The sequence below is a fragment of the Phyllobates terribilis genome, unplaced genomic scaffold, assembly GCF_046119375.1.
Source record: "Phyllobates terribilis strain yellow unplaced genomic scaffold, ASM4611937v1 Scaffold_11__3_contigs__length_659146591, whole genome shotgun sequence".
In the NCBI taxonomy this organism is placed as follows: Eukaryota; Metazoa; Chordata; class Amphibia; order Anura; family Dendrobatidae; genus Phyllobates; species Phyllobates terribilis.
The window spans coordinates 578,503,848-578,518,158 of record NW_027362771.1 but is presented as its reverse complement, the minus strand read 5'-3'; the positions used below and the strand labels follow the sequence as shown (position 1 = coordinate 578,518,158).

The following is a 14,311-nucleotide window of genomic DNA, read 5'->3' as shown; positions in this document are numbered from 1 at the left end:
CCAATTTTAATGTGGATACCCTCAAATGAAAGCTGAAAGTCTGAACTTCAACTGCATCTGAATTGTTTTGTTTAAAATTCATTGTGGTAATGTCTAGAACCAAAATTAGAAAAATTTTGTCTCTGTCCAAATATATATGGACCTAACTGTAGTTTCCTGCGCTATTGATGTTACTACCCACACAACTGTCATACCGTCTGTTCAGCGTGGATGGCCTGGGAGAGGGAGGAGGAGGATGAGGAGGAGAGCTTGGTCCTCTTGGTGACGACATGGAAGTCTTGCCTGTTAGCAGTCTGACACACATGGCTGAGTTTATGTTACGCTGCCTTTCCCGTGACCCTCGCGTTCTCCAAATTTTGGGTGACAGTCATTACTGGTTGATTACACTTTTAGACCAACGCTACCAGGAGAACTTTTTATCCCTTATTCCTGCGGCGGACAGGTCTGCTAAAATGGGACCCTAGCAGAAGGCCCTTGTTGTGGGATTATTAAAAAAATTCCCATCAGAAGACACTGATGGCAGAGGTCACAGTTCGTTAGACAACCAAGGAGTACAGGCGACAGAGACACAAATCCAATCCAACAGAGGCAGAGGAACACTGGCAAAGTTCTGGGACAGTTTTCTCAGACCCTACTATTGCACAAGGCCTGATGCGCAGGGTAGTCTCACAAGGAGGTAAAAGTTTGGGAAGATGCTGAGGGAGTACCTTGCCGACCGTACCAACATCCTCCGTGATTCCTCTGTGCCTTATAATTATTGGATATCCAAGCTGGACACGTGGCATGAACTGGCTCTCTACGCCTTGGAGGTTCTGGCCTGCCCTGCCGCTAGCGTTTTGTCAGAGCGGGTTTTTAGTGCTGCAGGGGGAATTATAACTGATAGGCTCATCCGCCTGTCAACTGAAAATGCTGACAGGCTGACTCTTATAAAAATGAACAAGGGCTGGATTGGTCCAGACAACTCAACACCACCGAATGATAGCAGCGTAACATAAACTCAAATCCAGTGTCTTTTTTTTGGGAGGTCTATTCCCATGCACCTCTTCACACCCAGACATGGTTTATACTCTTCCTGATTTTGTCTATTTGTTCTTGTTCTCCTCCTTCTACTCATCCTAATCCTCCACCACCATATCACCACCATATCTACCATATCACCATATCTACGTCTCTTGCAAGGGGCATTGGAGTGCCTCCAAATTTTTGGCAGCCCTTGCATTCACTGCATAGGCAATAACTGTATGGGAGACCCACTTCCTAATAATAAAAACATTTTTTTTATGAGGCCCTTCTCTACGTCTCTGGCAAGAGGCATGGAAGTGCCTCCAATTTTTTGGCAGCCTTTGCATTCCCTGCATAGACAGTAGCAGTGTGGGGGACCCACTTCCTAATAATGTGAACATTTTTTTCGTGAGGCCCTCTTCTACATTTCTTGTAAGGGGCATGGGAGTGCCTCCAATTTTTTGGCAGCAGTTGCAGTCACTGCATTCGCAAGAACAGTATGGAAGACCTGCTCCTTTCTAATGGGAACATGTAGTTACTGAGACATCTATGTGTTTTTAAATTGGTATTGGGGTTTTTCCCAAATTTTGGCAGCCGTTGCAGTCACAAATATAGAAGACCCATTCGTTAATAATGGGAACAACAAAGCTCATCAAGAGAATGCCAAGAGTGTGCAAAGCAGTCATCAAAGCAAAAGGTGGCTACTTTGAAGAACCTAGAATATAAGACATATTTTCAGTTGTTTCACACTTTTTTGTTAAGTATATAATTCCACATGTGTTAATTCATAGTTTTGATGCCTTCAGTGTGAATGTACAATTTTCATAGTCATGAAAATTCAGAAAAATCTTTAAATGAGAAGGTGTGTCCAAACTTTTGGTCTGTACTGAATATATCTTACATTGGGACCCAGTATGGGCGTGGCATAAGTTGGTTTAGGGAGCTATGACAGACTTACCATTCTGACCCATGAGCTTCAAGCTATGCCGCTGGTCACTGCTCATCATTGAAGCTTGTGGAACTTCATGCAAAATCTACAACAGTATCATCAAACTGATACTGATTTTTAACTTGTTCCCTAAATACATGTGTATATGGCACATGTTGGATGTGTGTGTGTGTGTGTCTGTAGAGCAAGTTCAGGAGCTGAGCCTGCACCATACTTGGCAGATGCTAGCTGCATTACATAGCCGGCATCTGCCTGTAACAGCAACCATCGGAGCTAACTTTTTAAACTGTACTAATAAATTGGTGGACATATTAATTTGCTTTGTTGTCATCTTGAGCCAAGCAGGGGCTTTTACTTTCAGTGTGGAGTATCTTTACAGCAAATCTACGGTAGCTGGTGAACCTTTGTATTTTGTGCTTATTTTATGGGTTTCATAGGAGTCATCTTCAATACATATTGTAATACAGTTATATTTGAGTAACATCAATCAGTGTAATCAATCAGATGATGGCAGAATTAAATCCCAAAAGAAAGGGGTGGGGAACCTCAGTCCCGTGGGCCATTTATGGCCCTCAATGACCTTTTATCTGGCTCCGGGCCAGCAGCTGTACTTTTCCAGCCTCTGGCCCATTACTTTCTTCTCACTCTGTGAGCAAGCACACGCAGTGTTCACTACTGAAGGCTGAGGCGCGTGCAATGAAAAATTATGTCCTGACACCAGTGCCAGTGACAGGACGTACTTTGTGGGCGGAGTTAGTGCGCAAGTTTTATGGTCCCTGAAGGATGGTATAAATATCCAACTGGCTTTTGCCAGAAAAAAGATTTCCCACCCCTGCCATAAGAGGACTAATAAAAAAATAATTAAAAAACAACTTAAACATAAAGACTTAAATATAACCATAATCGGTACTGCTACATCTGTGAAAGACTAATCTTTCAAAATATAAAATAATATAACCCATGCAGCCATACAGTACAATAAACACCATTAAAGCAAAAAAAATCAGAAAGGCCAAAATTGCCGTTTTGCAGTTGCCACACCTCCTAAAAATACAATAAAAAGTAATCAATACATTGTTTATACCCCAAAATAGTGTTATTAAAAACATCAGCTCCCCATGCTAAAAACAAACTCTCATTCTGCTCAATCAATGTAAAAAAAGTTAATGGTCTAACAAAATGGCAGTACAAACCAAATTTAGAATTTTTGTTCAGAATTCTTTTTCACAACTAAAAGAAAAAACGATATAACTTTTGTTTCTCTATAATTATACCAACCCAGAGAATCATATTGGCAGATCATTTGTACCACACATTGAACGCCATAAAAATCAAATCCACCCCCAAAATGGAAAATTTGATTTTTTTTATCTCAATTTCATAGAATTTGGATTTTTTTCCTTATTTTTCAGTACAATATGTGGTAAATTGAATGGTGTCATTCAAAACTAAAACTTGTCCTGGAAGAAAAGAAGCCCTCATACGACTTTGTCTACTGAAAATGAAAAAGAGTTGCGGCTCTTGGAAAAAGAGGAAGGAAAAACAAACAATTAAAAAACGAAAACTGGCTTCTGCGGGAAGAGGTTAATAGAATTGGTATTCTTATATAGGGCGAAGGGATTTTTGGCGCTTTTAAGCTCCAGGGTTTGGGTGCAACTACATCTGCTATAGCTGTGCCCCTGCATTAGGACTGTAAATAATGTAGACTGCTGAATTTCATTGTCGACGTTTTTGTGCAATTTGTTTTCTTTTTACATTTTGTCTCATTTTTACAGAAATCTTGGTGAGGCCCTGATCTTTAGAGGACAAAATGCATCGCCGAATCTGCTCTCAGAAATTATTTACCTTTTATTTCTGGATCCTTATGTTAATGTCTGGGTACTTATTCTACTCTGAAAGTAAAATAAATCTTGTCAATAATTGGAGTCAAGATTCTGTAAAATTTCAAGGGAAAAAAAACTCTGTGAATAATTTGACTTTCCCAGTGTTCAAGCATCCATTGGCTCCTCCGTACCCATTTCCATACAAGTTCCTCATTAACCAGCCGGACAAGTGCAAGAACCGGAAGCCTTTCCTTGTTATAATGGTGTTGGTCCAGTGCCAGGACTTGAACTCTAGGCATATAATCCGAGAAACATGGGGTAATGAAAGTCTTTATGATGTTGAGGTGGTCAGGATTTTTCTGGTGGGTCTACCTCAGATTGCTCCTGAGCGAACCAAAGATGTATTGAAGGAGGAAAACGTGACCTTTGGGGATATCGTCCAACAAGACTTCATGGACACCTATTACAATTTGACCTTGAAAACCTTAATGGGTATGGAGTGGGTGATCAAATTCTGTTCTTCTGCCAGTTATGTCATGAAGATAGACAGTGACATGTTTCTAATGTGGACTACTTGATTCATAATATTCTTTATCCAGACTTACCTGTTCGTACGAATTACTTTACAGGAGCCATATATAGGAACACTAAACCGAAGAGGAAAAAATCCTCAAAGTGTTACGTACCTAAGGAAATCTATCCAAATAATACGTACCCACCCTATTGTGCTTGTCCTGGATATGTCTTCTCAACTGACATGGCAAAGAAAATCTATGATGTGGCCCAAGAACTTAGGGTCATCCCAATGGAGGATGCTTTTATGGGAATTTGCTTGTATAAGCTCCACATTCCACTTAGTGAACCCCCTAGAGGAAAATTTATCAGCCGCAAGGTTCATTACAACCATTGCAGATTTAGGAAAGTTGTCACAGTGCACCATTACGGTGGATATGAACTACGAAGATTATGCGCAGACTTTTGGGCTAAGAGATCTCAGAAGTGCTAAGAAAACAAACTAAAAATGAACTGGAGAAAATAAGTCACATTTCAGGAGACTCTCCCAAGATGAAGAGACTCTTTTAAATAATATAAAGAAACAAATTTACACATACTGTATGTCAATTTTTTTTGAAGGATTTATATAACAAACTCTCTCTATATTTTTTTATTTATTTAAAAGTTATAGACACATTTGCGCTGATTTTTGTATTTCGATTTTATTTCTTTAAATGGAAAATTAAGCAACTTTGAGAATACATTCTTAAAAAAATCTACCATTTCTCTGCTGCATAGTCTGTGAACCTGCTTCACATGTCCGACTTTCCTGCTGTTCACGATATAGATTAGGAACTTCTGTCTGTGTTAGCTCTCTTTGCTTTCACTCATCCTTTTCTCAGAGCTAGGGTTCAGTCAGACTGCTGTATTACTTGCATGAGGATGGCATCGCAATCCTAGGACTAGCCCTCGACTCTCCTGACATGAGCGTGACAGCATGTATTTCTATACAGCTATCACGCTCAGGTCAGGAGAGCTGATGGCCAGTCCGCTGATTGCGATGTGATCTTCACGCAAGTTACTCAGCTGTCTGACTGCGCCCTTAGAGATAGCAGCAGGACAAGGTTGTAGACAACAAATCCAAAGGTGGAAAGTGTAAAAAGCATTTAAGTTTTCAGGGAAAGTAGATCACACAGACTGTGGATAGGGAGGAAAGCATACATAAGGAATTTTTCAAAGGGATGCTGTGCATGAGTGTTGAGTGAAAAAAGAGCACCAGGTGGGTCTGCAGAAGGGAAAAGCAGTAGAGGATTGAAGTTTTTCTGATACATGAGAGCTAGTGAAAGTATTAGCATCCTGAACATACAGGTCTTACATCCAGCATATATTACTTTGAGGGACTTGAATAATTTAGAAAAGTATTAAACTAGGAGTAAGTTTCAACCAGCATATCAATGGGTCAAAAAAAGATGAAAAGGAATAAAGACTGCAGTCTGAAATCAAGTACAACTTTATAAGTCAACATGACATACAGTATCATATGTAAAAATCATTTTATCAATGGCAAAGATGTTAAAAGCCTTTAAAGGCAATGTGACGGCTGTTTTTACCCAACTGACTAGTTCATGAGGAATCAAGTATAATGAATGAAATCTAAGTTGCTGATCATATATCAATGTTAACTTAGAAAAGGAAGTTTTAATAATTTACGCACTGTTTGCAAATGAGTGGCCAGGTATCCATCGAGTGTTACTCTACCAGCAAAGCGTCCTGACTCCTGGCTTCTCCACTCTAAATTGTCACAATACAAACTGCAGTTTATTGATAATACCATAGCTCCCAATCATCCTGGTTTCTGCGGGACTGTCCCGCTTTGAGGGCTCAGTCCCGTGTCCTGTTACGGCTCAGCTGTTCTTTCACTTCTATACATTCTGTCTGTGGTGGGTGAGTTGCGGCGGTGGAGCAGCGGGCATAGGTAGTAGCCAGAATCTGCAGCTACCACGTGTGCCCGCTGCTGAACAAAATTAATATTCTCTCCTCTCCACATCCATGGGAGTGGAGAGGAGTGAATATTCATTCTCTTCAGAGAGCACACTGTCAATCACAGCCAACGGCCCCTGCAACAGCTCCGCGATCCTGTGTGCCCGCTATTAGAGAGAACGAATATTCACTCTTCTCCACTCCCATGAGCATGGAGAAGACTGAATATTCATTCTCTTTAGTAGAGGGCACACAGTATCGCGGATCTGCAGCAGGAGCACGACTTTGCTGACAGTGCGCTCTAGTAAGGAGAATGACTTCACTCCTCTCTACTCCAGGACTATGAATATCCCCGCAGCTCACCTCGGCATCTGAGGGTGCATGGCAGTGATGTCATGCGCTGCTCAGATGCTGAGATCAGCTACTGACAGACAGAATGCAGCGCTGAAGCAGAGGGGAGGAAGGTGAGTAGAAGTGTTTTTTTTTTTCATGTGTGCAGTGATTGGGGGCCATTTTACCACGATAGGGAGGCCATGCATATCAGGATTGAGTCTGCGGGGGTAATGCATACCAGGATTGGGTCTGAGGGGGCCATGCATACCAAGAATGGGGATGAGGGGGCCTTGCACACCAGGAATGGGGATGAGGGCAGTCTGCTGAAAGTCCCTCATTACCAGTGCCCCTCTGAAAACTCCTCCAGCCAAGGGAGAAAGAAATTGTAAATGGCCATGGATTGGGATGTGGCCAGGGGCGTTGCCAACATTTGCCACGGCGTGCTATACGTGCTGCATGATCTGTCCCTCTTTCTTTTCTACAAAAGTTAAGAGTTATGATAATACTTTCAGTCTTTGTCATATTAGTGCCATTTCTCTAAATCCAAAGCATGTGACGTGTGGGATACGCAACACCTGACACCTGCATAATGGCTTTTTCTTCTATGGGCATAGACTTTAATGAATTAATGAGTCTGTGCCAGTCTATGATGCATTGTGTCCAAGGCCAATACCGCTCAAAGCATGCAAAAAAACGTTACGGATCTTTGCTGCATGACTGTAATATACTGTATGTTGGGTAGCAGAGCATTAAAGTAGTGTATACATATTTTACAATATTGTATTTTATGACCCAATGGCCTGCCTGTGACCTAGTCAGTGTATTGCAATGCTGGAGAATAAAGCAGACATACTAAAGTTTGGGCCTGATAACAGGTATTCCTACACTTCAACCAGAAGTCCCTTTGTTCTAGGCTGCACATACCCTGCAGGACCTTGCAATCTCTCCTATGGCCCGCACACAGCCGCATCTACCTCATACTTGGCTCCTCAACAAGTCAGCATTCCTCATACCTCAAAGCATTTGATTACATGATATACTTTGATAATTCTGCTGGCTTATTTGTTCTAATCTGATATATGACTATTATTTCTTTGATAAAGACCATTGTTGTTCAAAACGTTGGACCTTTTCTTCCCGGGTCAAAATAAAATATTCACTTATTGCATCAAGGTCTTTGTTCTCCATTCTCATTTCAGTTCTGAGTTTTTTTTGCCTACATTAAGTCAGGACTGCAGTCCTTTGCTTGAGCACTTACACTTCAGGAGCAGTAGTGCAGGTCTTTCCTCCAGAATTTGTTCTACGCTGAGTCATACTGGCCCACCAGAACCCTAAATAGTCCTCTAGTGGACCATGGATGGCTGTCACACATTAGTGAACCTTGACTAAAACATTCAGAAAAGTGAAGCAGAAGATAACCCCATGTAGAGATAAGTTTGGTGCCAACGACTTTAAAGTCTATTTATTATTTAGTGACTCAAAAAGAATTTGCCCCTGGGAACAGCCAGAAATTCATCCCAAATGCCCACTTTCGAGGATGGTTTGCTAAACCCCACCTTTCTGTTGTCTGCTTCATGGGATTTGGGTAGCAAAATCAGGACTGTTGGCAAGCATGTAACACTACAATAAATATCATTGCAAGTATTGCAAGTATACAAATCGCATCTTTGTGGCCACATGACCGCCCACTCCCGACACTGGAGAATCTGTGCGGATTCACAAGTCTGCAGTCACGCAGAATGACCGGGCAACCCTTTTAATGAAATCTATACAAATAGTAATTACCCACGCTATTGCTCTGGTCCTGGATATGTCTTTTCAGTTGACATGGTAAAAAAAAAAATCTATGCTAAGGCCCAAGAGATTAGGGTCAATCTCATGGAAAATAGTTCTATGGGAATTTGTTTGTATGAACTCTACATTCCACCTAGTGAACGCCCTAGAGGTGTATTTATCACCTATTGGTCTAATTATGAAAACTGTAAATTTAGGAAAGTTATCACAATGCACCATTATGGTAGCGAAGAGCTACGGAACATATGGGCAGACTTTTGGTCTTAGAAATCTCAGAAGTGCTAACAAACTAGGAACATTTATAGAAGCTACGAATGGACATATTTAAAAATTCAAATAAAAAAGTATCAAGACCTTCTCATGATGAGGAAACGCTTTAGAAGTGTACAGATTTTGCATTGAGGCTTAGCAGTTTCAAGTTACACCACTGCCTTTGAGCCTGGTAGATGGTGGTATACGGGAAATATTACGGATTCTGCATTCAGACCTGTTTACTTCTCATCATTATGTACCCAATGGGAATGTAAAAAATGTAATGCAATTTAATGTCAACGTTTTATCATCTCTGTGTTGTTTTTAACATTTTCTCTCATTTTTACAGAATTCCTGGTAAAGTACTGATCTCTGGAGAAGAAAATGAATGGACGAATCTGCTTCCAGAAATGTTTTAGCATATTTTTCCTGATCCTTATGTTCATGTTCGGATACTTATTCTACTACGAAAGACAAATAAAAATAATCAACAAATGGATTGAGGATTCTGTAAAATTACAGGAGAGAAATAAACCTGTGAATAATTTGACTTACCCAGCGTTCAAGCACCCCCTAGCTCCTCCATACCCATTTCCATACAAGTTCCTCATTAACCAACCGGAAAAGTGCAAGAACCGGAAACCTTTCCTTGTTATAATGGTGGTTGTACGGTGCCAGGACTTGATATCTAGACATACAATCCGAGAAACATGGGGAAATGAAAGTATTTATGATGTTGAGGTGCTCAGGATTTTTCTGGTGGGTCTACCCCAGATTGCTCTGAACCAAACCCAGGATTTGTTAGAGGAGGAAAGTATGACCTTTGGGGACATCGTACAACAAGACTTCATGGACACCTATTACAATTTGACCCTAAAAACATTAATGGGTATGGAGTGGGTGACCAAATTCTGTCCTTCTGCGAGCTACGCCATGAAGGTAGACAGTGACATGTTTCTTAATGTAGACTACCTGATTCATAATGTTCTTTATCCAGACTTACCCGTTCGTACAAATTACTTTGCAGGAGCCCTAGTTGAGAACGCGAGAGCTGTGAGGAACAAGGCTTCTAAGTCATATGTACCTAAGGAAATCTATCCAAATGATACCTACCCACCCTATGGCTCTGGAGCTGGATATGTATTTTCACTTGACATGGCAAACAAAATCTATGATGTGGCACAAGAAATTAGGGTCATCCCCGTAGAAGATGTTTTTATGGGAATTTGTTTGTATGAACTCCACATTCCCCTTAGTGAATCCCCTGAAGGTGCATTTATCACATATAGGCTTAATTATGACCACTGCAAATTTAGGAATGTTGTCAGAGTGCAGGATTACTCTGGAGAAGAGTTAAGGAATATATGGGCAGACTTTCAAGCTAAGAAACCTCAGAAATGCTAAGAAAATAGGAATATTTTTTATGAGAAAGGGGGTGTTTTCTCCTGAAATATCACATGACAGAGGGTCTCGATGTATGGGTAAGAAACACATCAGTGATACTGCATTTATGTCAACATTGTATATGGAATGAAAAAAAATGGAGGACAAAGTCCAACATTTTGACTAAAAGTCAGCAATGTTACTTTGCGGTGAACAGATTTCACTGATTGATCTTTGCTGGCGCCCTCCTCACCACGTTAATCTGTAGAGCCCAGTACTACAGATGATTACTAGTCCCACCTATCTCTCTAGTCCTTAGTAGCCAACGTCTCTAAGTTATATTCTCCTTTGAGCGTTCCCGAACTCCTGGGTGCCACTACAGACAATCTCCTGAAACTGTCCCTAGGTGTTTAACACACACTCTGAATCCAGTCTGCAATATAAATGGAGGAAGTGATGTAAATTTGACATAGAAGCCATTGAAAAAGGAGTTGAGGACTACTCTGAAACACGTTTGACAAATTCATATTTCGACCCAGCCATCATTGTTGTGTCTACTGGACAGTTTGGCTAAATCATACAAGGATTTCTTAGAACATTTGAACACAAGTGCTAATGTTGTGGAACTTCAACTTATTGTGTAAGTCATGCAAGTCATACAAGTCTTTTGTAGCACGTGGACAACGCTGAAAGCAGATTGACATTATGCATCAAGGTTGAAACCATGAGTAAGCCTGAAGTCTACACGAGTGTTCACGTCTGCTACACTACAATAGTGCAAAACTATACCGGTGCACACTATATCAATGTGGTTTTGGGACATCTGCCAACATTGTGCACGTAGTCAATACTGGACAAATATTGCTTGCTATGTACAGTACATGGAGTGATTCACCATAATCAGCTGGGCTATACAGTTTTATTTCAGAGGGTCTCGCAATGTATGACTTTTTATTATTTCAATACTTTCGACTGGATGTAGGTTCTGGGTTAAGGGGTTTACAGTTATTATTTTATTCTTTTCTAAATGCTTTGTATTTATATGTATTGTATTTAATATATACAACCCCTGGCAAAAATTATGGAATCACCGGGCTTGGAGGATGTTCATTCAGTTGTTTAATGTTGAAAAAAAGCAGATCACAGACATGTTTCAATTGACATCTCTCGTGTTGGAGCCATGATTCATGTCAGTCCACTGGGTGAAACAGGTATCCAAGGTGTGATCACTCCTTTTTAGATGCAGACTAAAGAGCAGATCTAATTTGAAGCAGGTGTTAGTTTTGGAAATGAAAATTTACAGGGTGATTCCATAATTTTTTCCTCAGAATTAAGTGATTCCATAATTTTTTCCCTGTTCTTGGTCTGAAAAAAATTACCCTTACTGAGTACCACATTTTTTTATCTTGATTTCTTTTAGTGTTTCTTAAAGCCCATTAGTTGCCATTTGAAATGACTTTAGTTTTGTGCCATGTCTGTGATCTGCTTTTTTTCTACAACATTAAACAACTGAATGAACATCCTCCAAGCCCGGTGATTCCATAATTTTTGCCAGGGGTTGTAGTCGCTTTGATTAGTCCTTTGTACTATTATGTCTGCTGGCTGTATTTCAATTTCCCTTGCTATTATAAGCTCAGATATTAAACTCTTTGCTGCAAACACTTTGAGAACCGGCATAAACTTTTAGTTTATTTTCTTAATTTAGGAAATTTTTCACAGTCCAGATTTAAGCTGATAAAGAATCACAGAACATCTGGACAAAGTTTTAATCTATGAAATCTAAGAAAAGCTAAGAAAATAGGAATATTATTACAAAACTAAATACGCAGGCTGTGTATAGGGAGGAAAGTATACACAAGGTGTTCAGCCTGGGAGTCAATGGAGAGATTCCAGACATTGAGTATAGCGTGAAAGCAGTGCAAGAATGAAGTTTTTCTGATACATGAGAGCTAATGGAGGTGGCAGTAACCTGTACATATAGGCCTTATATCCAGCTATATAGAGAGGTCTGAAACTAGGAACTAGAGATGAGTAGACCGTAGGATGTTTGGTTGGGTTCGACCGAACTGTAATTCAAAGTTCAGTTCGGGCATCAGAACTTGACCCGTACTTGACCCCAACCCCAATAAAAGTCAATGGGGACCCAAACTTTTGTTCTTTAAAGCAGCTGTAAAATGGTCATAGTAAGGGCTAAGGGGCTGCAAAAGAAAGCAAAATGGGGTAAGAACAGGACAATTGACATGCAAACAAATGTGGATAGGGAAATGACATAAAATAACATAGAATAAAAAAATAAATAAATAATAATAATGTTGAACCAGGAGGAAAAGGTCTAAGTGGAAGAGGAGGTTTAGGAAGAGGTGGACGTGGCAGTGTAGGTGGAAGAGGATGAGGTAGCCAACACTGTTTTTGTGTTTCGTTTTATTTATTTTTTGAGAGGTACTCTGAAAAGAAGCTCTGTGGGGACACTCTGTATACACGCCGTGTAATACTCTGCACTTTCGTTGGGTGCAAAGAATGAGGAGAGCATCAAATAGGGGGCATGGCTGTGGTGCTGCTGGTGGTGGTGTAGCTGCTGCAGGGAAAGAAAGGAAGTGATCAACCTGTGCCTGCTACGCGCCCCAAAAGAAAAACTTTCCTCTGGTGCTCGCAGGCGACAGGACATTCTACATAATTTCACAGGCCCGAGTACCACTGGACAAATGGTGAGACCAGAACTAGTAGAGGTGGTTTTAGATTGGATGACTAAGAGTGCCTTTAGTTCCTTTGCTTTGTCTTCCACCCTGTCCCCTGCTGAAAGCACAGAGTTTGCACCTGAGGCCCATAGTCATCTGTCTTGCACTTCTTCCCCTTGCAAATCAGGCAAGCAGTCTCAGCCCCAAGTCATGCAGCTGTCACTTCTGATTTTTGATGACTCCGCTGGCTGTGCTTCTGTCTGCAACCCACCTGGCCCTGACCCACAAGTGGAAGGAATTGAGTGCACTGATGCCCAACCACTTGTTCTGTTTGAGGATGAGTATGTGGGAGGAGTAGTGCAAACGGTCAGCAGACCATCACAGCACATTTCTGATACTGATGATGAAACACAGGTACCAACTGCTGTGTGGAGACCGGCAAGGAGGGCAGGGGTGAGGAATGGGTGGAAGATCATGTGGGGGAATATTATTATTATTTAATTTAGAGCACCATAGATTCCATGGTGCTGTACATGAGGGGTTACATTCAAAACATAAATAGAAATAACAATGAACAAACTAATAGTGACAGACTGGTAGAGAGAGAAGAGGACCCTACCCTTGTGACCTTACATTTTACAGGATAATGCGGAAGGAGACAGTAGGTTTGGTAGTTGCAGCAGCTCTGGTGTTGGAGAGGTGGTAGCTCTGCTAGTGGTGAGGTGGCAGCATGGTCATTGCAGGCTGTAAGCTGTTCTGAAGAGATGGGTTTTCAAGTTCTGCTTGAAACTTCCGAATGCAGGGGAAAATCGGACGTGTTTGGGCACAGAATTCCAGAGGATGGGGGATACTCGGGAGACGTGTTGGAGGTGATTGAATGAGGAATTTATGATTATGGAGGAGAGAAGGAGGTCTTGGGAGGATGGGAGATTAGTTAGGAGATATATAGGGGAGACAATATATGGATGACTTTATAGCTTCTATGAGTAGAAATAGCTACTCTGTAGCGACTCGCATCGGAGCAGCAAAACCGCAGTCACAGATGCACTTTGCGCAAGCCACCACTACTAGGCAAGTCCTTAAGGGCTGAAGTTTTCTTCACCAACTCCCGAAGGAGAGGGGTGCTTTATAGAGCCCTTCCTCGACTGCTGTCGCAGGATAGCTGGTGCCTGGTGATGCAGATGATGTGGAGTCAGGTACAAGAGTAAAACCACACTAGCAAAAAAACAAAATGAAAGCCAAAGGGAAATCTCGGGACAATAACTAATAAAGAAAAATCAATAATGACCAATAGCAACTACTGAGAAGCAACCAGAGCTCAACCATGAAGCACTGACCACGCACCTACACACCTACACAGTGGGCCTGAGTAAACAGCACTGAACTGTGAACAGGTGGAGCATTCCTCCCAGTCATATCCAGGAAGCCACTCCTTGCTCAACTGCACAACAGGGTGCACTCTCTCACAACTAAACCCGAACATCAAAAAAATGTTCGTATTCGAGCACCTTATCCCAAACACGAACTCGAACGGGGCCCCAACATCAATGGTTTCCCACTTTGTCATCTGCGTGACAGCGCGGGATACAGGGGCTGTGATTGGCGGTAACATCGCTACTGCTGGT

General features: G+C 41.3%; 1 protein-coding gene and 1 pseudogene across 2 annotated transcripts in view; both read left to right on the top strand.

Moving 5' to 3' along the window:
* LOC141166959 (beta-1,3-galactosyltransferase 2-like) overlaps positions 1–11,681 on the top strand; it is a 330,044-nt gene extending 318,363 nt beyond the window's left edge. For both annotated transcript variants that reach the window (XM_073654198.1, XM_073654197.1), the window contains one exon: positions 8,978–11,681. In XM_073654198.1, the coding sequence (XP_073510299.1) occupies positions 9,013–10,032 (1,020 nt within the window). In that variant the 5' untranslated portion in view covers positions 8,978–9,012 and the 3' untranslated portion in view covers positions 10,033–11,681. The remainder of the gene's footprint in view (positions 1–8,977) is intronic.
* LOC141165349 (beta-1,3-galactosyltransferase 2-like) lies at positions 3,762–4,780 on the top strand (annotated as a pseudogene).
* Positions 11,682–14,311: the final 2,630 nt, after the last annotated feature.